Source organism: Octopus sinensis, linkage group LG14, assembly GCF_006345805.1.
Source record: "Octopus sinensis linkage group LG14, ASM634580v1, whole genome shotgun sequence".
Taxonomy (NCBI): Eukaryota; Metazoa; Mollusca; class Cephalopoda; order Octopoda; family Octopodidae; genus Octopus; species Octopus sinensis.
The window spans coordinates 59,688,854-59,714,536 of record NC_043010.1 but is presented as its reverse complement, the minus strand read 5'-3'; the positions used below and the strand labels follow the sequence as shown (position 1 = coordinate 59,714,536).

The 25,683-nt window shown below is 33.8% G+C and overlaps 1 protein-coding gene across 1 annotated transcript in view; it reads right to left on the bottom strand.

Moving 5' to 3' along the window:
• Positions 1-25,683, bottom strand: part of LOC118766121 — a 63,118-nt gene that overhangs the window by 27,959 nt on the left and 9,476 nt on the right. Inside the window, exons 5-11 of the mRNA XM_036509395.1 lie at positions 22,855-25,267; positions 21,888-22,041; positions 20,612-20,728; positions 13,697-16,098; positions 11,906-12,059; positions 9,620-9,740; positions 5,550-5,983 (exon numbers count right to left, since the gene is read on the bottom strand). Coding sequence (XP_036365288.1) covers positions 5,550-5,983; positions 9,620-9,740; positions 11,906-12,059; positions 13,697-16,098; positions 20,612-20,728; positions 21,888-22,041; positions 22,855-25,267 — 5,795 coding nt within the window. The remainder of the gene's footprint in view (positions 1-5,549; positions 5,984-9,619; positions 9,741-11,905; positions 12,060-13,696; positions 16,099-20,611; positions 20,729-21,887; positions 22,042-22,854; positions 25,268-25,683) is intronic.

Sequence of the window (25,683 nt, the reverse complement as noted above, 5' to 3'; positions counted from 1 at the left end):
TCACATATCTGTCTTGGTAATGGTCTCTCTCACTGGTGCTTGATACATCGGGTGGGGCACCACCATAGATTCCTGAAACACACATATACAAATATATATATCAAATAAACTTACTACATAGTTCATGGAGACAATAAGTATTGACTCACTGACATTAGAAATCAATCATTTTATGTGTAGTCAGTGATCTATAAAAATAACAACCACAAAAGAATGATATCTGACAACACAATTAGACCCTCAAGCATTACAATGAACAACTGACGAGATGTCAGCAATGTAAGCTATGCTTTAACTTGTGGGGAAAAGGGTTTGTGGGTATATTTTTAACTTATCGCTATAATAATTATAATTGACTGAATTCAATTTGATTGGCACAAATGTCGTTACAGGCAAAATAATCCCATTTCAACTTAGAGAAGTGTTGATGTTAATAATAGATGCTATATAGACTGAAAAGAGGAGAGCATCCACAAATAACATCTTCTAAGGGTTTAAAATGGAACAGTCAGATAAGACAAGTGCAAAGCAAATCTATTATGAACACAAAAAATTATAATCTAAAAATGTGTGTGTGTGATAAACAAAGTAGATAAATATGTCTTCAGGGTGTGTACATATTTATGTAGACCCTTATGAAATGATATGTACATTTGTGCATCTATTGATAGGTCTTTGCGTGTGTGTGTGTGGGGGGGTGCAGCCAGGTAACTAACATATTGCATGTTTAATATATTATAATATATTGTTACTTCAAGTTTCATTTGTCATTCAAAAACTAAGTAATCTTCAAATGGTCTCTCATAATGCATTAGAAGCTAGTAGAATCAAACATAGATCTTATATATATTCTGAAAACTTCATCATCTATTACTAAGAAAAGATACCTGAACAACATCTGGTCCACACACTCCTTTTTATTAAATGTCATAATTAATATATGGCTAAAATCTAGTCCTAATTGCTCTACATTTATCAACCATTACTTCTGATGTGGAGAATCTCATAGCATGTAAACCAACGAAATTACCAATGCTAAATCCAAATGCAGAAACAAATCCATGCCTCCTCAATCCTGTAATGCTGAAATGAGCACATACAGAACAGATGTCACCTCTACCGAACCAAACTTAAATCATCATCATTAAGCAACATCTGTTTTCCATGCTGGCATGGGTTGGACAGTTTGACAACAGCTGGCAAGTCAGAAGACTGCACTTGCTTTGGTTTCTATAGCTTGATGCCCTTCCTAATGCCAACCACTTTCCAAAGTGTACTGGTTACTTAGCAAAGTGAGTACTTTTCGAACTGGGTACTTGATGAGGTCACCAAGACAAGACCACTCAGCAGGGGTGGGGTATAGTACTGAGGGAGGTGTCTTGAGGTAAAGGAAATACATAGTTACCCCAGTTGAAGGAAGTGAGGAGTAAGGGAGAAGAGAGAGAAGATGGTGAAAATGTGAATGGCGGATATATGTATAGTAGAAGATAAATTTAAAGTTTATTTTAATCATACATCTTTCAGACACAGGAAAGGAGAAAATCACATCACAACCTAATTAAAAGGTCCACTACTTAATTATCACACAATCTTCATTTTATAAAACTTCCTAAATAAAAATAAGTTATTTTTCTACTTAACAGCACAAATAATTAATTCTCTCAAAATCCCATTTATTTTACTCATTAATTAACCTACCTAAATTCACTGCACTCTCCACACAATGGTCTATATTTCCTTATAAATTTCTTACTATGCAAAGGTAGAATCTGCCTTCCCAGCAGGAATCTCTGGTTGGTTGATACAATATAATAATATTGCAGGCATTGCTTAACACCAAAGAGAATAGGCATGTTTATAACAAGTGTGGGTGTAGAGCGCCATCGGGGCTGTCTGAGGAAATAGCAGTGAGAAGAATGAGACAGGCTAGTCCCTGCCAGAGAGATCAGGAACTCCCAGACAACCAGCTATGGGAAACAACACAAGAGCACCAAAGGAAAGATGTCCCACAGCAACACACACACAGATGCGCTATAAGAAATACATAGATGTGGAAACTACAGAAAAGCTAGCAAGATGCTGAACTGTAATCACAACGAAACAAATCTCATAACATAGAAAATCAAGCAAATTAATCTAAATTGATTGCACATTGAGAAAGACAAAAGTTGCAATGAGCAAATATGAAGCAAAAGTCACTTCCATCAAACTAAGTCTTAATACCATGTACAAAGTCTACAGAAAGTTCAATTATACGTCTTTCTTCAGACATTTAGAAGAGAAGAATACAATATTATACAAACACATCTGGAATGTGAAAAAACATGCAACTTATTTCAATATCAAGAAGAAAAAATCTGAATGTTGCAGGCCATACAGAAACTGGCAAAAAGATGCAGGTTTATGCATAAATGAGAAGGACCTTATGCTGGGGGGGAAATGTAAGATCAGATTCTTTACTACAATCTTTCAACTTGATGAGGTCGTGTTGGATGGAGACCACTGCTGCCGTTGTGCCACCATCATCACCTGATGAAATGGACCATCATGTAATTATTCCATGTTCTTTATTACAAATTGTAATAAAGCTAAGTTTATAACAATATGAATATATGTAGTTGAGCACGCGATGAAACACTGAGCCCAAAACAAATGGACAACTGTGTGTTGTCCACAAACATTGAAGGTCATCTTAAAGTGATAATCCTTACTAATTCATGTAAATGTTAGCCGCGTTCTGGATTGAATATATAAAAAAATTGATGTCATCAAAATCCTGTGCTTTATTTAGGGTTCACTCCATTGTGTACCACTGGTAATAATAAAAAAATAAATGAATGAGATTGTTTTACCTGACATTGCTGGTATTTCTTCATACTGTCTGCTTGACCGCTCACTCCAGCACTGTCCACTGCTCTTACGACTGGCCAGTGTGTCAGTGGGATAGTGAGAAGATGGTCTGTTGTCTCCATAAGATGTCACCTCAATCGGTTGACTGTATTTCTGCTGTAAAATAAATGTAAGCAAATGTAAGTCAATGTGTGAAGTCAGAGATTCCCGAGAGTTACAGTTTGAGGATTAAGGATTAAACCAAGTGATTCATATGAGATATGGGAGATTAAGGAAAATATTTATGGCCTTTCAGGGACTTCTTTCTGGAAGGATAATGTAAGCTTGGAATCTGTGTATGCGTATATGTGTGTGTGTGTATGTGTGTGCATGGGTGCATGCATGACTGTTTTTCCAATGCAATGTTGGTTTCAAAAGAGATGCAGAGTTTGGCATGCTGTCTTCACCATCAGACTCAAGAGAATTATCTCAATAGTTTTTACTGAGGGGTTTCCCCCCAAGTTGTCTGGGATCCTATCATTTTACAAGTTACAGACAGAAATAATCATAAATAAATCAATACAGTAAAAAATATTCATCACCATACCAGGAATTGTATTTTCTGAATGAGAAATAATCTATCTTTAGAAGACTTACAATCTAAAATATTCCATAAAATTGGTCAACAAAACCATAATTGTCAAACATAAAACATTTAGTAAAATCATTCTTAATTATACATTAGCTTACCTTTGTAGACTTTTGAAGAGTTCTGCTCATTGTCGATGTCTTCCAGTCTTCAGGATAGTAATGGCTCCTCGAATGACCATATCTGTCTGACATCTCTCCTCGATTACCTGACATCACAGGTACACTGTTGTTACCTTGATAGATCAACTGTCTCATCTCATTGCGACATTGGTATGCCTGTTTCTCTTCTGCAGTTCTTTCAGATGAGCTATTTCTCACATTGTTACATCTCACAATACACAGGGTTATAGAAACCACAATAGCTATAGATACTATCACAGCTGCTACTACAATGATAATCAACAATGTCGCATCTATTGTGTTATCACTTGGTAGGTGCACAGCTGTGAACATTGGTGACGTCTTGTTACTAACAGTCAGTGTCAAAGACACACTAGTTGTTGCTGACAGAACTGGAGTACCACTGTCTTTCACAACAAACTCAAGCTCATATGATCCGGCATCGTTTTGGTAAACTGTGCGAGAGTAAGATAACACACCAGTGAACGAGTCTAGTTTAAATAACTGTCTCTCGTTACCTGAAACGATTTCGTACCTGAGAAAAGCATTCATGTGACTGTCTATATCAGATGCTTTCAGAACTGTGATGTCGTTCTTACTTTGCGGATGATAGTGGACATTAAGAGTGAAAGGGTCAACACTAGGAAATGTAAAATATGGAGCATTATCATTTCTATCCAATACTTCCACTTCAACATTCACTGTGTTATTCAGAGATGGGCTTCCATTGTCTTTCACAAAAACCTCAAACTCATAGAAATCTCTGTGTTCTCTGTCTAAAGACTGGTTTGTTGAAATAAAGCCAGAGTTGATAATCTGGAATGGCAGACGATATTGCTGTTTATTTCTCAGAGAATAAGACAATTCACCTCCCTTACCAATATCTGGGTCTGTAGCATTGATAAAGCCAATAGGGAAATTAGCTTTGTCATTCTCATAGGTAAGGAACTTGAATGTGTCTTTCGTAAAGTGTGGTTCTACATCATTCACATCCAACACTTGGATTGACAGATCTTTATCAGTTTTCAGAGCAGGTAATCCTTTATCTTCACACGACACAGTAAAGTGATAATGTTCCTGTGTCTCTCTGTCTACTGCTTTCTTTAGAACTATTTTATATTCCTTCGATCCCATTGACTGTAGTTTGAATGTGTCATCTTTGATATGACAGTTCACCTGTCCATTGTGTCCAACATCGTTGTCAGTGACCATCACATAAGCAATGAAACTACCAACTTTGATGTCTTCCAGAATGGTAGCTGTGTTGTGATTCTGTGTAGAAATAAAGTTCACATCAATATTTGGGGGATTGTTGTGTTGGTTGATAACATTTACCATAACCGTTGCTATGGAACTGAGAGGAGGCATACCATTATCTTTAGCTTTTACATACAATTTAAATGACTCTTTTATATCCAGATTTAAAGGTTTTTCTAAGAATAATTTCCCAGAATTTTCATCTAGATGGAAGTATTCTTTCATTTTAGCATCTGTTTTTCGACCGAAATAGAAAGATATTTTACCATTCCTGCCAATGTCTAAATCACTGGCAGATAATGTGACTACTGGAATAGTCTTTTTATGTTTATGTTCTATAGAAACATTGTAGATACGTTGAGAAAATTGTGGTTTATTATCATTTTGATCTTCCACAGATATTTTCACATTTAAAACAGATTGTTTTGGTGGAGTTCCTCCATCTTTAGCAATGACTTCAATATCATAATCGTCCTTCTTTTCTCTATCTAATTTCTCTTCTAATATAATTTCTAATGTTGATAATCCATCATCTTCTTTGGAAACACTTAATGAAAAATAGTTATCTCCACCATCTAATTCATAAGTAATTAAGCTGTTTTCTGGACTCATATCCTTGTCAATGGCATTAGGTATGGGTTTCTTCATACCATCTCTGTCTCCTTCTCCAAAGATCAGTTTGATTTCTTCATTAGGAAACTCAGGTTGGTGGTCATTGATGTCTTCTATGATGACTTTAATCTTTAAGATCTTCATAAATGTCTTGGATTTGTGAACTGCAACTTTAACGATTTCAAAACATTCTTTCTCATAACTACACACAGACTCAGCATCCAATGTCTCAACAGTGTACAGTTTACCTGTTCTCGTCACATTGAACAACTGTTCTCCCTTTTGCTGTAGTTGACTAAATGTAATTAAATCCTTATTCTTTAAGAAGGAGCTGTCTGATTTCTGTAAGTCAGTAGCAATGTCCCCTACATAGGTATAGGGACTATTCTCTTCTTTAACATGATATGTGATATCTTCACTTAGAGAACAGTGGAAGAAAGTCAGTAAAACACACAGAAACAACTGCATCTCTAGTCTTGATGTTAATACAGTGCCCACAAATATTGAGGTTTCACTTTATTAATCTGAAAGATAAATATAAATATTTAACTGAGAATGTGGGTCAAAAATAATTCATTTGAACAGTTATTTACATATTCATGTCAGGTATTGCATCCTACCATAAGATATAAAATGAAGTAATTTTCAATAATAAATATTATCTCTCTTTGTATAATGAAGTGTAAATGATAAGAAATATGAAGCCACTAGATTTAACAACTTCATTCAAGTACAATTTTCATCTCATATATAATCACTGAGGAAAGCTCAGTTCCTTCATTATTCATTTATAAGGGCTTAATATTTTGAAGGTGGCAAACATAACTTTGAAAAATTGTATCTTGTCACAACTCACCAAGTTTGCTACACATATCCACTAAATAATCTTAAGGGTTCAAAGACTGTTTAAACTGCTAAATATTTTTTCCTCATTATTTTATTCGATATAATTTAATAGTCTCCTGTATATATATTTATGCATTTGTGTATGTGGTTATTTGGCAAAAACAAAATAATTGCTATCCCGAAATATAACAACATTCCTGCTTACACTTATTTGGAAAATACTTTATTTTGAAAATACTTTCCAAAAACTGCATAAAGAAATCATCATACCATATTTTCTTTTTAATCTGACATGAATATAGGTAAGAGGATTCGAGAAAAATACGAGAATTCATGTGCTCAGGGCAAAATAACAAGAAATGTGGTTTCCATGGAAAACCATGCTGTAAAATCTGACAGGAAACAGTGCATTGTAATTTCTATAGTTAGCTCCCTTGGATAAGATTCATGCGACGTTAGAAAATATTTTTCTTTTACTAGGCTTCAATATATATATATATAACTATGGTTTTTAAAAAACTATAATTTTTCTTAAGTAACTTGCTTAGGGAGACATAAATAGGTGAATCTAAGAGGATGAAGTCAGAAATTATTGTTATAATTTTATGTTATGATTAAATGATACCTACAAATGTCTGACCATTTTTATCACTTTGTTTTGAAGTGTTTCAATAAGTGGACTGCGGCCATGCTGGGGTATAGCCTTGAAAGGTTAAGACAAACAAATCGGCCCCAATATAAATTTTTTGGTGTTTGGTACTTAATCTATCAGTCTCTTTTGTCAAACTGTAAAGTTATTAGGATATAAACAATCATTGGTTGTCAAGAGGTGGGACACACACACACACAACAAGCTTCCACATTTCTATCCACCAAATTCATTCACAAGAGCAAGTCCAGGGCTATATTAGAAGCTCTTTCCCAAAATGATGCACAGTGGGATCGAAGCCAAAACCACATGGTTGCAAAGCAAGCATCCTGATGAAAAAGCAAGAGGCTTTAATAAATCATAGACATCAGAGCTACGTTAGAGATAAGATCATAATAGAATGTACCATCAAGACGGGGGAAAACGTTAATAACATAGGAAGAGGTTTTAGGACAGTTCTATGGAAACAGGAATAGAAATTAACATTTTTTTTTAATATGAATTCTTTTATATCCTCCCTAATCTGTATATCAATATTCTCATGATAAAATATGTTGCTGTTCAGTATCAGGCTGGTTTTGATAGAGAAGACACTCCAGCAGTGACCATCCTATCCTTTGCTTCAGACTAATATCTTGGACACACAGTGTAATGTCTCCTTTCATTTGTAAAACTGTAGGCTATAACTTGAGTGAGATTCGGCTGCTATTTCTAGAAAGTGAAGAAACCTAAATGCTGATTTTTGCACTGACTTGCAACCACTGATAAAACAGGTCATAATATCAGCAAGCTCTTGTAAAAAGATATGACATCAAATATCATTTAATTAGAATCTGTCTTAATTTTAATCCACTAATTAACATAACATATTTAATCAAAGAAAATTTACATCTTCAACTGGCTTCCATATTTGGATACTTTCACTATGCAAATTAATTAAAACATTTAAAATCATTTATCCACCAGTATGATTAAACGATGTACAATTCCTCAATTGGGAAGAATGTTACAAGAGATTTACATGTGTTAATATTATGTAAAATATATTTGAGAAAATAAGAGCAGATCAAATATGCAAACAATTAATTCAGTCTAAACAGAGGAATTTATAGTTTTATCAGTTAGAACATGACTAGTTTAGCCGTAGTTACACATACGAGAACAAGAGAAGAGAAAGTATAATATAATTTATGAGAAGAAAACAAGAAAAAAATTACCAAAAAATACAAATGCAATAAAATATAACAAAATCTTACACAAAGACATACAGAGAGGTACACCTACACACACAAATAAAATATGTACCACAGTATACAGGATTACTCTTCAGAGATATTTCCCTCTACTGTTACATGTCATCATCATTTCTCTATAATGGTAAACATTCTGCTACAAAAAATGTTTCAGAAGAATAATAATAAAAAGGAAGAGGAATTTAGAAAGTAGAAAGGAATAAAGGAACTACAAAGAATTTGTGAAGATCTGACAGAATTGTTTGGAGAATATATTGCATTTAAACAATTGTTTCTGAGCAATCTTAGTTTTCCTACAAATTATAATTTCCAACAAAATCCTTGACAACAATGTTGGAAAAGAAGCCATTAAATGAAAACTAAAACTGATGAAATATGGCCACCATTAAATATATTTTACTGTATTAAAATATCACATTTTGATGTTACAATCTGGTGATGCATAAAATTATTATTTCACATAATTTAAATAAATAATATAGAATAACAAACTTACCTTCATTGTGTGTAAAATCCTTTGTTGTATAAACTGTGACTTGGTCCCAATGTTCTGTTGTTAATGGTTGTCTGTGTCACTGCTGCTATGGTGTGACAATGGCTTCATGTTGATGGAATAGTGTTGGTGGTGAGTCAGTGGGAACCAGCAGTTCCCTCTCAGTCTTCCTTTGTGGATGGGTGATGTTTAGTGTGTGTGTGTGTGAAAGAGAGGGAGAGAGAGAAGGATGAGTGATGCTTACTCCAACTTCACTCAGACTAAATGTTATATTTCCCCTCACATCAGGCAAAAAAGAAAGAGAGAAGACACACAATCAGCTCCACTAACAGTCAGCCATGATAAGTCTATATAACACCAACATGTCTGATGTGGAGAGAGACTGACATAGAAATCCTTAGAACAGAGAGGTTATATTAACAAAATATGGCTGATGTTGTTAATGTGTGTGTAATTTAAAATGTAAATACAATATCAATAATAATAGTTAGTGTGTGTTTGACCTAATTCTAAACTAAATCTTATACTTGGGATATCACTTGAAAACTTAAAGGAGAAATGTCAACTACAAAATATATAATCTGAAATATTAATATTTATAATATAATTTATTTATTATATATTTATATTTAAAATTTTCCATTCTTAATTGTCCTTTACAAACAGTAACATTCATTTATAATTCCTTACAATACCTTAATATGGGTTTACTTATCAAAACAGTATTATAGGTCACTTGTTTACATCTAAAACGGTTGTTAATGGTTCAACATATGTAGAAACCTTCTGACATAATCTAAAATACAGTCATATGAAGGGAGTATTATTAACTGATATATTTGTGTTGTTTCAAATGTGTGAATGTTGAAGGTGATATTATTTGTGTTGTGTTCCTTTCTCAGCCTCACTTAACTGGCAACAACATCTGGTGTTGAAGGTAACTGTCTCTCTGGAGGTTTCACATATCTGTCTTGGTAATGGTCTCTCTCACTGGTGCTTGATACATCGGGTGGGGCACCACCATAGATTCCTGAAACACATATTCAAATAAACTTACTACATAGTTCATATAGACAGTAAAGAGATCCATCAGATTATTGCATGAATACAATGCATACATTCAGATTTTTAATAATATTGTATAATGTTAGTCTGCTTGTCAGAATACATGTTCATGTTACACTTCAAAAGGGATCAAAATGCTAAAATATTTTACTTGGAACAAAATAGAAATGTTTTCCAGGACTGAAAGTAATAACATTTTGATGAAGAAAAAACAAAACAATGTAGTATTTTCCTGTTACTTATTTCTCTAATACCAATGTTAAACAGAACATTTTTAAATAACAGTCCAAACCCTTATTAAGAAAAATGCAAAAAAAAAAAAAAAACAGAATCTCAATTAAATAAGAAATTAACTGTGTGTAACAAGTACCAACATCTGGTTTATTTCTCTTTTTCTTATACAATTCTACATTGATTCAAATGTTTTCATCACATTGGATGCTGTATCGTATTTGGATAGCACTCTACAATTATCAAATAATTTTGTTCTTTGATAAATTTATTTCCTAGAGACATATTTTCATTATTTTGTGAAGAAAAAGTATCACAGATTGATGGTGGTCAAACACATGCCAGCATGGACAAAAGATGTCAAGTGATGATGATGATGATAATATCATTGGAGTGTTGGAGGCAAAGTGGCTGCATTCCTTTCGAGTGTTGGGCCTCGAGTGGAGGCAATGACCAAGACCTTTGGCATTATATTGTGCTTCAGAAGAAGACTCATCAGGCTGAGCAAAATTGAAGTCATGACAGATACCGGTGTCATGCACAAATTGGCACCCGTGCTGATGGCATGTAAACACACCCCAGAGTCATGCAAATGGCACCCGTGCCAGTGGTACACAAAAGCATCCATGTCACGCAAATGGCACCCATGCCAGTGGCATATAAAAATACCCATTACACTCTCAGAGTGATTGGCATTAGGAAGGGCATTCAGCCTTTGAAAACTATGCCATGTCAGACTGGAGTCAGGTGCAACCTAGCAGCGTGCCAACCCAGTCAAACTGTCCAACCCGTGCCAGCATGGACAACGGACATTAAATGATGATGATATATATACACACACACACACATATTATTTGCATCTGAAGAATATAAATGTATTTTGTCTGCATTCGTAATTGCATCTTCATCCTGAATAAATTGAAACTGAAACATTTTGAATTCTTAGAAAGTGAAGCAACTTGCTTTCAAATGCCAACATCATCATCATCATTTAGCATCCATTTTCCATGCTGGCAGGGAAACAAACTATATTAAAGAGTTTATTACCCTTTAATTTTCATCAGTTTCTGATGAAAGAAAAAGTTGGTGTTTTTTCTTCTATTTTATTCTTTTATAGAAAATCTAAATTTGATTTCAAAATATAAAAATCAAAACAGTTTCAAAAATAAAAATAAAGAAATTAGATTTTTCAAAATTCTATGCCAAAACCTATAAGTACTGCTACATCTGCTCTGTTCATAGGAAATGCTGATCACCCAGTGTATGACTAATTTTACATGATTGATGCTACTGAAGCTTCACAATATCCAACAGCAAAACTTCAAAATACAAAATGTTTGCCTTTTGTGACGAACACAATACATGAAATTATGATTTTCACAACCCAAAATTCTGAGAGTTGCAACATGGGGCACACACATTCAGTAAAATACATTTTTAATAATTATGAATCACATTTCAAACATCGGTTTGATAACAGGTAGAATAATTTTCCTACAAGTAACAAAATACTGCTGTGTTTATCAGTGAATGTAGACTTGTCACATAGACTGAGTCTGTCTAAATATAAATTTTCACTTCCACTATGTTTCAATGAGAAAGTTTATCAAAACAGAACATTCACCATCAAACCCAAAACAAGATGCCTGAGTGAATAATGCATTTATAAACTCGAGTCATTCCATCCCAAACATGATTAATAAATATACCTACCACTGCAATAGCACAGAAATATGTGTGGAAACAGCTAATTTATCATAGAAGTAATTAATATAGATATAATTCTAGAAATAATGATAATATCTGAATGATGGAAATTAGATATTCTGAAAATTAAACAATTATAATAATGAAATTAATAAAATTAATAACAAATGCAAATGGCCGAGAGTGTTGTACCTGACATTGCTGGTATTTCTTCATACTGTCTACTTGACCGCTCACTCCAGCACTGTCCACTACTCTTACGACTGGTCAATGTGTCAGTGGGATAGTGAGAAGATGGTCTGTTGTCTCCATAAGATGTCACCTCAATGGGTTGACTGTATTTCTGCTGTAAAATATAATAGTAACAAGATATAATGTAAAGATATCATTTATGGCTGACAGTGCTATATCTAATATTGAATAAATTGCTTCCTGTTTGATGGGATTACCAATTTTGATGTGGTTTTACACGTTCACTCATGACTGGTAAAAATTAACTGCTTTTGTATTATAACTAAATGGCACTCCACTGGTTATGATGACAAGGATTCCTCTTGATCTGATCAAGGAAACAACCAGCTTGTGAAGTTAATATGCAAGTGGCTGAGCACACCACAGACATGTGTACCCTTAATGCAGTTCTCAGGGAGCTTCATCATGACACAGAATGTAACAAGGCTGGCTCTTTGAAATACAGGTACTATACATTTTTGCCAGCTGAGTGGACTGGAACAAGGTGAACTAAAGTATTTTGCTCAAGGACACAATGTGTCACTGGGAATTGAACTCATGACCTTACAACTGTGAGCCAAATACTATAAGCACTAAGCCACTTGCCTTCATTTACATATTATAATATCACTTAAGGCAGTGAGCTGGCAGAAACATTGGCTCGCTGGGCAAAATGCTTAGCGGTACTTTGTCTGTCTTTAAATTCTGAGTTCAAATTCCACTGAAGTCAACTTTGCCTTTCATCCTTCCAGGGTCAATAAATTAAGTACCAATTGTGTAATGGAGTCGATAAATTGGCCCCCTCCCCAAAAATTTCAGGCCTTGTGCCTAGAGTAGAAAAGATTATATGACTTCAATTAGTAAATTTAAGACACACGTACACGTTTGTTCATTTCAAATATAACTGATAATGTTCCTAGATAAAACAAGCAGCCATGAGATGTCACTTCTAATTAAAAAGTAATTCAATAAAACATTAAAAGAAATTCAAAAGCTGTCAATCACATCTGGATACAAAGGAAAAGAAAACGAGATGAATGCCACATTGTAAATACTGACAATAAAAATTGAAATATATCATTTCAACTCTCTTTCTCTCATCAACTCTCACCATTAAGTCTACCCATACTTCTTGTAATTAAATTTATTTGGTTTTATACTTCCACTTATCTTACCACAAGTTACAAAACTGATAGAGGATCATGAGGACTGCAATTCTTCCACTGACACAGCAATAAAAACAACACTTTTGCCTGATGATCTTTCCCTTGTATCCTACTAGATTTATACAGTACAACAGAGCTAAAGTCAGAAACAATTGCTAATAATGCTCTTACAGCGGACTCTAAACAAGGAAAGTATTCATGGCATTTTAGAGACTTTTGTGGAAGGATAATGCAAGTTGGGACTCCGTGTGTTTGTACACACACACACAAACATGCATATTTTTAGACTGCAATGATGGGTAGAAAAGAAATAAAGAATTTGGCAGTTTGTCTTAAAGAGTACAGCTCACAGAACAATCAGAATTCTTGCTAAGAAAGGGTTTCCACAATTTTGTCTGGAATCTGACAAATGGTAGAAATGCCTGATGGCATTGCAAGACTTCATGTTAGATGTTCCTGGTAGAATCTTCTCAGATTATCATTTGCCATCAAATAACTTACAAGTAATTGTAAAATATAAAATATTCAGCTAAAACATTCTCAGTTGAACATAATTTAATAGTTTATTCATTGAAATAAAGCTTACCTTTGTGGACTTTTGAAGACTTCTGCTCATTGTCGATGTCTTCCAGTCTTCAGGATAGTAATGGCTCCTCGAATGACCATATCTGTCTGACATCTCTCCTCGATTACCTGACATCACAGGTACACTGTTGTTACCTTGATAGATCAATTGCCTCATCTCATTGCGACATTGGTATGCCTGTTTCTCTTCTGCTGTTCTTTCAGATGAGCTATTTCTCACATTGTTACATCTCACAATACACAGGGTTATAGAAACCACAATAGCTATAGATACTATCACAGCTGCTACTACAATGATAATCAACAATGTCGCATCTATTGTGTTATCACTTGGTAGGTGCACAGCTGTGAACATTGGTGACGTCTTGTTACTAACAGTCAGTGTCAAAGACACACTAGTTGTTGCCGACAGAACTGGAGTACCACTGTCTTTCACAACAAACTCAAGCTCATATGATCCGGCATCATTTTGGTAAACTGTGCGAGAGTAAGATAACACACCAGTGAACGAATCCAGTTTAAATAACTGTCTCTCGTTACCTGAAACAATTTCATACCTGAGAAAAGCATTCATGTGACTGTCTATATCAGATGCTTTCAGAACTGTGATGTCGTTCTTACTTTGCGGATGATAGTGGACATTAAGAGTGAAAGGGTCAACACTAGGAAATGTAAAATATGGAGCATTATCATTTCTATCCAATACTTCCACTTCAACATTCACTGTGTTATTCAGAGATGGGCTTCCATTGTCTTTCACAAAAACCTCAAACTCATAGAAATCTCTGTGTTCTCTGTCTAAAGACTGGTTTGTTGAAATAAAGCCAGAGTTGATAATCTGGAATGGCAGACGATATTGCTGTTTATTTCTCAGAGAATAAGACAATTCACCTCCCTTACCAATATCTGGGTCTGTAGCATTGATAAAGCCAATAGGGAAATTAGCTTTGTCATTCTCATAGGTAAGGAACTTGAATGTGTCTTTCGTAAAGTGTGGTTCTACATCATTCACATCCAACACTTGGATTGACAGATCTTTATCAGTTTTCAGAGCAGGTAATCCTTTATCTTCACACGACACAGTAAAGTGATAATGTTCCTGTGTCTCTCTGTCTACTGCTTTCTTTAGAACTATTTTATATTCCTTCGATCCCATTGACTGTAGTTTGAATGTGTCGTCTTTGATATGACAGTTCACCTCTCCATTGTGTCCAACATCGTTGTCAGTGACCATCACATAAGCAATGAAACTACCAACTTTGATGTCTTCCAGAATGGTAGCTGTGTTGTGATTCTGTGTAGAAATAAAGTTCACATCAATATTTGGAGGATTATTGTGTTGGTTGATGATATTTACTATAACCGTTGCTATGGAGCTGAGAGGAGGCATACCATTATCTTTAGCTTTTACATACAATTTAAATGACTCTTTTATATCCAGATTTAAAGGTTTTTCTAAGAATAATTTCCCAGAATTTTCATCTAGATGGAAGTATTCTTTCAGTTTATCATCAGTTTTTCGACTAAAATAATATGATATTTTACCATTCCTGCCAATATCTAAATCACTGGCAGATAATGTGACGACTGGAATATTCTTTTTATGTTTATGTTCAATAGAGACATTGTAGATACTCTGAGAAAATTGTGGTGGATTATCATTTTGATCTTCCACAGATATTTTAACATTTAAAACAGATTGTTTTGGTGGAGTTCCTCCATCTTTAGCAATGACCTCAATATCATAATTGTCCTTCTTTTCTCTGTTTAATTTTTCTTCTAAAATGATTCCTAATGTTGATAAGCCATCAGCTTCTCTGGAAACACTTAATGAAAAATAGTTACCTCCACCATTTAATTCATAATTGATTAAGCTGTTCTGATAACCTTTATCTTTGTCTATAGCATTAGGTATGGGTTTCTTCATACCTCTACCATCACCTTCACCAAAGATCAGTGTGATTTCTTTCTGAGGAAACTCAGGTTGGTGGTCATTGATGTCTTCTATTATGACTTTAATCTTTAAGATCTTCATAAATGTCTTGGATTTGTGAACAGCAACTTTAACGATTTCAAAACATTCTTTCTCATAACTACACACAGACTCAGCATCCAATGTCTCAACAGTGTACAGTTTACCTGTTCTCGTCACATTGAACAATTGTTCTCCCTTTTGTTGCAGTTGACTAAATGTAATTAAATCCTTATTCTTTAAGAAGGAGCTGTCTGATTTCTGTAAGTCAGTAGCAATGTCCCCTACATATGTATAGGGATTATTCTCTTCTTTAACATGGTATGTGATATCTTCACTTGAAAAACAGTGGAAGAAAGTCAGTAAAACACACAGGTGTAACAACATCTCTGCTTTTGGTGGTATTAAATTCTTGATGTTAAATTGTTGATCTGAAATAGAAAAATATTTTGAAAGTAGGATATATTATTTTAGAAATCAAAATTATTATTAAAAATCATTATTTAAGTAGAAATAACATTTGATACTTTGTCTTAGCAACATGCAGTGTGCAGTGAGAAGACATTCTGGAGAGGACTAATGTCTGTCTTTGCAACACTAATTCTTACCTGTGCTTTGCAGTAAACTCATTCAGTGCGTACTGGAGATCACCTTTTGTGGAACTAAGTAGTACCAAATCTTACACTGACTGATCATGATACCACTTCCACAATGGCATTGTGTGAAAAGGCAAGGTAACAATACATGGCCCTGCTCAAATTCAACGCGATTAGAATGTCACAAGAAAGAATTGCACAATGGATTTTTGAAGCTGCATCAAACGTCAGGAGACAGGAAAAGACCAAGAACTAGGTGAATGGATAATATCCATAGTCACAGTTAGTCACACTTGGGGATCTAACCAGAAGGTCTAAAGAGACTTGATTCTGATAGGACCCTATAGAGGAGGGGAATGAGGACTCTAACCCAATGACCCTTCTAGGAATAGTGGTCATGGAAGATGGATGGATGAATGATAGTTGAAAGACTATTTAGTGGTCAGATAACTTAAAAAGATCTTCCATATTTTCAATAATGATACCAGAAATTATGAGAGCAAACATGTCTGGAGGTGTGGATTGTATAAGAAACTAGGGAAGGTAGAAGTCTATGTTCATGAGTATGTGTGTGTATATGTATAAGATGATAATTTATTTTCAAACACAGGAACACCATTAGAACAACAGAAATATTGGGTTAATTATCTTTACAAAGGAGAAAAACCTGTCAACAACCAGCCATGGGACTCAAACCCATAGCCCTCAAAGACTGCAGCTGAATTCTTTACCATTAAGCTAAACTGCCCACTGACAAATGTAGATGCTATAAAGCGAAATACACCACTACGTGTATATAGATATAGACAAACTAACATATTTCGATGCTTATATAAAAAAAAATGTTTGTTTCTATTTATATACAGATAATTGTGCATTTAGCTTTATCACATCTGAATTTGTAGATAAATTTGCCAGCAGGCAGTTTAGCTTAATGGTAAAGCACTCAGCTGGAGTCAGTGAGGGATGTGGATTTGAGTTCTATTGCTGGTTGTTGACAAATTTTTCTGCTTTGTAAGGGTAATTCATCCAATATTTCTGGTGTTCTAACAGCGTTTCAGCATTCCAAATAAATTATCAATTAATTTGTATCATACAATACACGTTTCAACACTTGTATGAAAAACTAAAGGTCAGTTTTTTTATATATATATAAGAAATTGTGTGTACAAATAGATGACTGCTACTGATATGGTTAGAGCTCCAGATGGATTGTCATAATCCAGTCTTTCTCGAAGGTTGGGTGCAAAAAATCATAAATGTACATACAAACACACACACATATATACACACATAAAATATGTGGAATGTATATACACACACACACACACACACATATATATATATATATATATATATATATATATCTATAAACACATAAGTGTGGACTTTATGGTGTAATTCACATTCCATAGTTTGCATTCGCTAGCTTTAGGTTCAAACCTCATGATTCGAGGCTTAGCTTCCATGCAAAAAATTTCTTCCCTAAACATTTAACAGATTCAGCTACAAGAAAGATGTTGTTGACATACAGACAATAGTTGGCATGGGAAGGTGGTCTTAAGATCCTCTGTAGTGACTTGCAGAAGTGTAACAAACAGAAGGGTATTGAGAACTAAGCCCTGAGGGACTTTACTTGTATGCTTCATACAGTGTTCTAGTTATGGCCAATTCCCACCTTGCTGACTCCATCTCTGTACATAACTTACTTATACTGAGAGTTCTTGGGTATATATAATGAAATATGGCCTCAGAAGATGGTGGAGGAATGAACTGAATGATGAAGAGAGAAACATCAGAAGATAGATAATGACAGAGAAAACAAAACAGAAAAAGGGAGACATGATTTCTGTCAGTTGTAGAATAAAAAGACGTTTCTACAATTTCATGATTGGAAAGGGACAAATTTTGAGTTACTTCCCTTGAAATGTAATAAAACTACCACTTTGTCAAAATTTTAACGTTTTCCATCATGTTGGAAAGATAGAGAAAATATCAATCTTTTAGTATAGAAAAAGAATTACATGATAATGTATAAGAGAAATTCTGTTATGGCTTTTGCATTTTGGGTTAAAGGTAAAAATGGAAAATACGGTAACGTTACAGTCCACATTAGATACTGATAATCTCTCTACCATTGTGTGTGCGTGTGTGTATGTACATACCTATATACATATGTATATATGGAAAAAGTTAATTACAAAGAAATACTTCATTACTTGATTCAACTGCATGTCTAGACAACATACAAATTAGCTGTTAGTGTTCACAGGACATCTTTGATAGCAATATGTTATTAAGAGATTTACCTCTGGCCATTAATATGGCATGTAGGCAAAATGAAACGATTACAAAGATATTTTTATAAATAAACTTGTGTGAGATAATTAATAAATAAGACATACCAAGTAATTATATTCCTTATTTTTAAATGAAAACTCTGTTATACATATAAAAACATTTAATTTTCTAATTGTTATATGGTTACAACAATATATGACAGACTTAGAGTAACAGTTGAGTGACATGAATATACCTTATGAAGAAATTAAATTACCAGTGAGTGGATAATTAATTTAAAGGAATTATAACTGCTGCAATAAACAATCAATATTAATAGGTTCAAATGTTTTAAATCATAGAAATAAATGTTAACAAAAATACTTATTTTCCCCTTCAAATGGAACATACTTATTAAGTAATCTTCCAAAAAACAACATTCTATCAAATGAATTTAACAAGATACATTTTTATGAGAAAATGGTCTCCTTACTACAAACATAGACAGGAATAAGGACACACAGTCAAGTTGAAACACAGACAGACACTTATATGTGAAGGAGAGAGAATTATTAATAATTTTCTTGTTATTTGGTAACATTGTTAATTCAATAGAGAAATCTTTTATAGTATTAAATGCAGTTAAATGATCATTATGTATAATAATTTATAATTACAGAGACTAAACAATATCTCGTTGAGTCACTGAATGGGAATGCACAATGTCAATAACTAATGAATAATATATAATAATATGCAAATGTAATGATGAAGGACTTATGTTTGTGAAAATTATGAGTATACAAGTTTAAAAATGTATTTTTAAATTAACTATTTCTCTGAAGAAAATCTTTGAAAGCCATTAAATGAGAACTAACACAGATTTAATATGGCCACCATTAGAATATTATATTTTGAATTTTGATATTATATTCTTGTGAGAAGCAAAATTATTATTTCACATAAATGGATAAATAATATTGAACAATAAACTTACCTTCATTGTGTGTAAAATCCTTTGTTGTATAAACTGTGACTTGGTCCCAATGTTCTGTTGTTAATGGTTGTCTGTGTCACTGCTGCTATGGTGTGACAATGGCTTCATGTTGATGGAATAGTGTTGGTGGTGAGTCAGTGGGAACCAGCAGTTCCCTCTCAGTCTTCCTTTGTGGATGTGTGATGTTTAATGTATGTGTGTGTGAGTGTGGTTGAATATTTGTGTATGAGAGAGAAAGGGAGAGAGGAGGATGGGTGATGCTTACTCCAGCCTCACTCAGACTAGATGTTGTGTTTCCTCTCCACAAAGAAAAAGGAGAGAAATATACATATACAGAGAGAGAAGACATCCCATCAGCTCCACTAACAGTCAGCCATGATAAGTCTATATAACACCAACATGTCTGATGTGGAGAGAGACTGACATAGAAATCCTTAGAACAGAGAGGTTATATTAACAAAATATGGCTGATGTTGTTAATGTGTGTGTAATTTAAAATGTAAATACAATATTGACAATAACAGTTAGTGTGTGTGTGTGTCTGACCTAATTCTAAACTAAATCTTTTATATGAGCATAAACAACGAAATGTTTATTTCTTAGCCATGTGAAATATATTTTCTCATATATTAACATTTTCTGCATAATTTATATAAAAAATTAAATATTCATATCATAAATTAGTAAACATTTTAAATATTATATTGTATTTTCCAAATGGAATGTATAATTTTAAGTACCTAAAATATATGACTTGACTAATTTTTACCTAATTTCTTTATCACAATTTGATTGAAATCATTTATGTCTAAAGGTTTTGATTCTCTTCATCTGAGGAAATATCCCCAAGATATATATATATATATATATATATATATGTATGTATGTATATACAGAGAGAGGTGGGGGGGGAGAGTGTCATATATAATACATTGTGACAAATATGATGATATTCAGTCATATGTGGGCAATATCATAACCAAACTAAAATATTTCTGTTGCTTTTAAATGTTGTGTGAATGTTGAAGGTGATATTATTTCTGTTGTGTTCCTTTCTCAGTCTCACTTAACTGACAACAACATCTGGTGTTGAAGGTAACTGTCTCTCTGGAGGTTTCACATATCTGTCTTGGTAATGGTCTCTCTCACTGGTGCTTGATACATCGGGTGGGGCACCACCATAGATTCCTGAAACACACATATCAAATATACTTATTACATAGTTCATATAGCCAGTAGTTATTTATTGATATTAGTAATCAATGCCTTGCCTGCTAACTTCACAGGTCTAATATATAAACTAACAATAATTAAAGATACCTTTAACAATCCCTAAAATCTTTAGGAATCGTATTCAAAAATATACAATGGTTATATGTTGGATTAAGTCAGTTCAGTCAATGATATTTTATGTTGTGAAAATTCAGCAGAATCCAATATAGTTTAAGTGTAGATTCTAAACATTGTATTTCAATGGATTCTTTGTGCATCTCTAACACAGCAATAGTAGGGTATGTGATAATGTTCTAAGTAGGAAATTAGACAGTTATCATTTGAAGACCAACATATGTGGTGCACTGCTGTACTTGCGAAAACCTGCCCACCACAACAGAACTGAAATCCTAAAATCAAGTTTCCACGTAAGTGCCATATAAAAAGCATCCAGTACACTCTGTAGGGTGGTTGGCATTAAGAAGGGCATCAAACCATAGCACCCAAACCAAAACAGACTGGAATCTGGTGCAGGCCCTGGCTTTACTAGTTCCTGTCAAGTCATCCAACCCATGCTAGCATGGAAAACGGACATTAAATGATGATGATGATGATATGATGATGATGAAACCCATCACATTATTGTAAAGATGCAATCCATAAATGTTAAACACATAAATAAGAGGATTTATGTTTTTAATAATAGTTGAAATATTCATGATAGATAAAAGATTTTGAAAATTATCTAAATATGTACAGACTAGAATGTTCACCTTCTTACATAAAAACAAATTCTATTATACTGACAAACCTATGTCCAATGACAAATGTCTGAATTGTGCTGTAGATCACAACACAAAAGTCCCTGAGGCATTTTCTATCCCAGAGATGATTTCTAGATAATCTGCATTGCAATACGTCTCAATATGATGCATACTTTTAATGAAGTAGACATTATGAAACACTACATCCAGAATAGAAAAATAAGGTAACAGCAATCATAACAGTAATGAATAAAGAAATATTAAAAGAAGCAATGAGAGATTATTTCTGAGTTGCTGAAATTAGACAGAGTGAAAATTAAATTATGTTAATGAAATTAATAACAAAACATGAATGAATGAAATTGTTTTACCTGACATTGCTGGTATTTCTTCATACTGTCTGCTTGACCGCTCACTCCAGCACTGTCCACTGCTCTTACGACTGGTCAGTGTGTCAGTGGGATAGTTAGAGGATGGTCTGTTGTCTCCATAAGATGTCACCTCTATTGGTTGACTGTATTTCTGCTGTAAAATGCAATAGTAACAAGACATGTTGTACAGATAACATTTATGACTGACAGTGAAATATGTAATAATAACAGGCTTTTGGTGCTATTAAAGTATTCAATCAGTCAAATGTTCTAAATCTGTTGTTAAGATTTTTTAATCTTTCAGTAGGAAAATGCATAAGTACTGCCATTTCTCCACTGACAAAACAATAAAACTTTTACAATTTCGCTCATTATGTTTCCTCATTACCATCAAGAATTATGTACAGTATAAGTTAGCTAAAGTCAGAAACAATTGTTAACAATAACTGATTCCACAGTCTCTCTTAGATATCTACAAAGATATCTGAATTGTAACTTGGAAGTTTCCACAGAATCAGATGTAACCCTATTGACAAATATTAAAGATGCCAGACTGTAATGCATAAAAAGGTGTCTTATTATCCTGGTAAATGTCTTCTCAGACTTTCAGTTGCTATAAAATATCTTACAACAAATGGACAACAGTAATCACAGTAAAAAAAATTAAATAAATAAGTATTCAACACCATATCAGGAATGGTATTTTCTTAACCATACATAAGATATATTTTGGACATTATGAAGCAAAACAATAATATATAATTGGTCAAGTGAACCGTAATGTCAAATATAAAACACTGAATAATTGTCAAGTATAAAACACTGAGCTAAATCAGAGTTAATTACACATTATTTACTAACAGATCATTAATTAAAGGAAAGCTTACCTTTCTGTGAAACTAATCACGAAAAAAATTGTCAAATTACACATTATTTACTAACAATTGTAAACTGAAGTAAGGCTTACCTTTGTGGACTTTTGAAGAGATCTGCTCATTGTCGATGTCTTCCAGTCTTCAGGATAGTAATGGCTCCTCGAATGACCATATCTGTCTGACATCTCTCCTTGATTACCTGACATCACAGGTACACTGTTGTTACCTTGATAGATCAACTGTCTCATCTCATTGCGACATTGGTATGCCTGTTTCTCTTCTGCTGTTCTTTCAGATGAACTATTTCTCACATTGTTACATCTCACAATACACAGGGTTATAGAAACCACAATAGCTATAGATACTATCACAGCTGCTACTACAATGATAATCAACAATGTCGCATCTATTGTGTTATCACTTGGTAGGTGCACAGCTGTGAACATTGGTGACGTCTTGTTACTAACAGTCAGTGTCAAAGACACACTAGTTGTTGCCGACAGAACTGGAGTACCACTGTCTTTCACAACAAACTCAAGCTCATATGATCCGGCATCATTTTGGTAAACTGTGCGAGAGTAAGATAACACACCAGTGAACGAATCCAGTTTAAATAACTGTCTCTCGTTACCTGAAACGATTTCGTACCTGAGAAAAGCATTCATGTGACTGTCTATATCAGATGCTTTCAGAACTGTGATGTCGTTCTTACTTTGCGGATGATAGTGGACATTAAGAGTGAAAGGGTCAACACTAGGAAATGTAAAATATGGAGCATTATCATTTCTATCCAATACTTCCACTTCAACATTCACTGTGTTATTCAGAGATGGGCTTCCATTGTCTTTCACAAAAACCTCAAACTCATAGAAATCTCTGTGTTCTCTGTCTAAAGACTGGTTTGTTGAAATAAAGCCAGAGTTGATAATCTGGAATGGCAGACGATATTGCTGTTTATTTCTCAGAGAATAAGACAATTCACCTCCCTTACCAATATCTGGGTCTGTAGCATTGATAAAGCCAATAGGGAAATTAGCTTTGTCATTCTCATAGGTAAGGAACTTGAATGTGTCTTTCGTAAAGTGTGGTTCTACATCATTCACATCCAACACTTGGATTGACAGATCTTTATCAGTTTTCAGAGCAGGTAATCCTTTATCTTCACACGACACAGTAAAGTGATAATGTTCCTGTGTCTCTCTGTCTACTGCTTTCTTTAGAACTATTTTATATTCCTTCGATCCCATTGACTGTAGTTTGAATGTGTCGTCTTTGATATGACAGTTCACCTCTCCATTGTGTCCAACATCGTTGTCAGTGACCATCACATAAGCAATGAAACTACCAACTTTGATGTCTTCCAGAATGGTAGCTGTGTTGTGATTCTGTGTAGAAATAAAGTTCACATCAATATTTGGGGGATTGTTGTGTTCATTGATAACATTTATCTGAATGATTGCCAGGGAACTGAGAGGGGAAATACCATTATCCCTGGCTTCCACATATAATTTAAAATTCTCTTCTTTTCCAAATTCTATTGATTTAGCTAAATATAACACTCCTGTATTTTCATTCAGGTGAAAATATTTTCTCATCTTCACATCAGTTTTCTGAGCAAAATAATATGATATTTTACCATTCCTGCCAGTATCTAAATCACTGGCAGATAATGTGACTACTGGAATATTCTTTTTGTGTTTATGTTCTATAGAAACATTATAGATACTTTGGGAAAATTGTGGTGCATTATCGTTTTCATCTTTTACAGATATTTTAACCTTTAAAATAGATTCTTTTGGTGGAGTTCCTCCATCTTTAGCAATGACCTCAATATTGTAACTGTCTTTCTGTTCTCTGTCTAATTTCTCTTCTAAAATTATTCCTAATGTTGATATTTCATCAGCTAATTTTGATTGAGATAAAGAAAAATGACCAAAACCATCTTTTAATTTATATCTAATTAAACTGTTCTGATATCCAACATCCTTATCAACTGCGTTAGGTATAGCCTTCTTCATACCATCTCGATCTCCCTCTCCAAAAATTACTGTGATTTCTTTCTTAAGAAACTCAGGTTGGTGGTCATTGATGTCTTCTATTATGACTTTAATCTTTAAGATCTTCATAAATGTCTTGGATTTGTGAACAGCAACTTTAACGATTTCAAAACATTCTTTCTCATAACTACACACAGACTCAGCATCCAATGTCTCAACAGTGTACAGTTTACCTGTTCTCGTCACATTGAACAACTGTTCTCCCTTTTGTTGCAGTTGACTAAATGTAATTAAATCCTTATTCTTTAAGAAGGAGCTGTCTGATTTCTGTAAGTCAGTAGCAATGTCCCCTACATAGGTATGAGGAATATTCTCTTCTTTAACATGGTATGTGATATCTTCACTTGCATAACAGTGGAAGAAAGTCAGCAAAACACACAGACACAACAACATGTCTGGTTTTGGCATTAATATAATATCCAGTGGAGAGATGACTTCAAATATCAATCTGAAACAGAAAAAATTTAATCTGTTAATAAAGTCTGGTAAAGTAAGCCTTGTCTTTTCTCATGAAATTACCTTTTTATATTATAAGAAACCCTTAAAAAATACAAAAGCCAATACAATTTTATATATGAAATGGATTGGATTTTTATGACCAATTCACAATAAAAAAAATAGTCAATTATTCATTATAGGTTACTGCAGGGAAAGCAATTCTAGATCAGTGGACTAATGGAAAAGAAAACATGTCTAAACAAATCTAGTGTGTCACAGGTTTTGTCCAAAATCTTGCTACAGAATGAACACAGTGAAAATTAATGAAGAACCAGATGGTGGTGTTAAACTGAGCATCATGGAAGGTTTAAGAAAAGGAGACATTGGTGTATTAAGTGGTTTTGGGTAGTTAACTTGATCATTCAG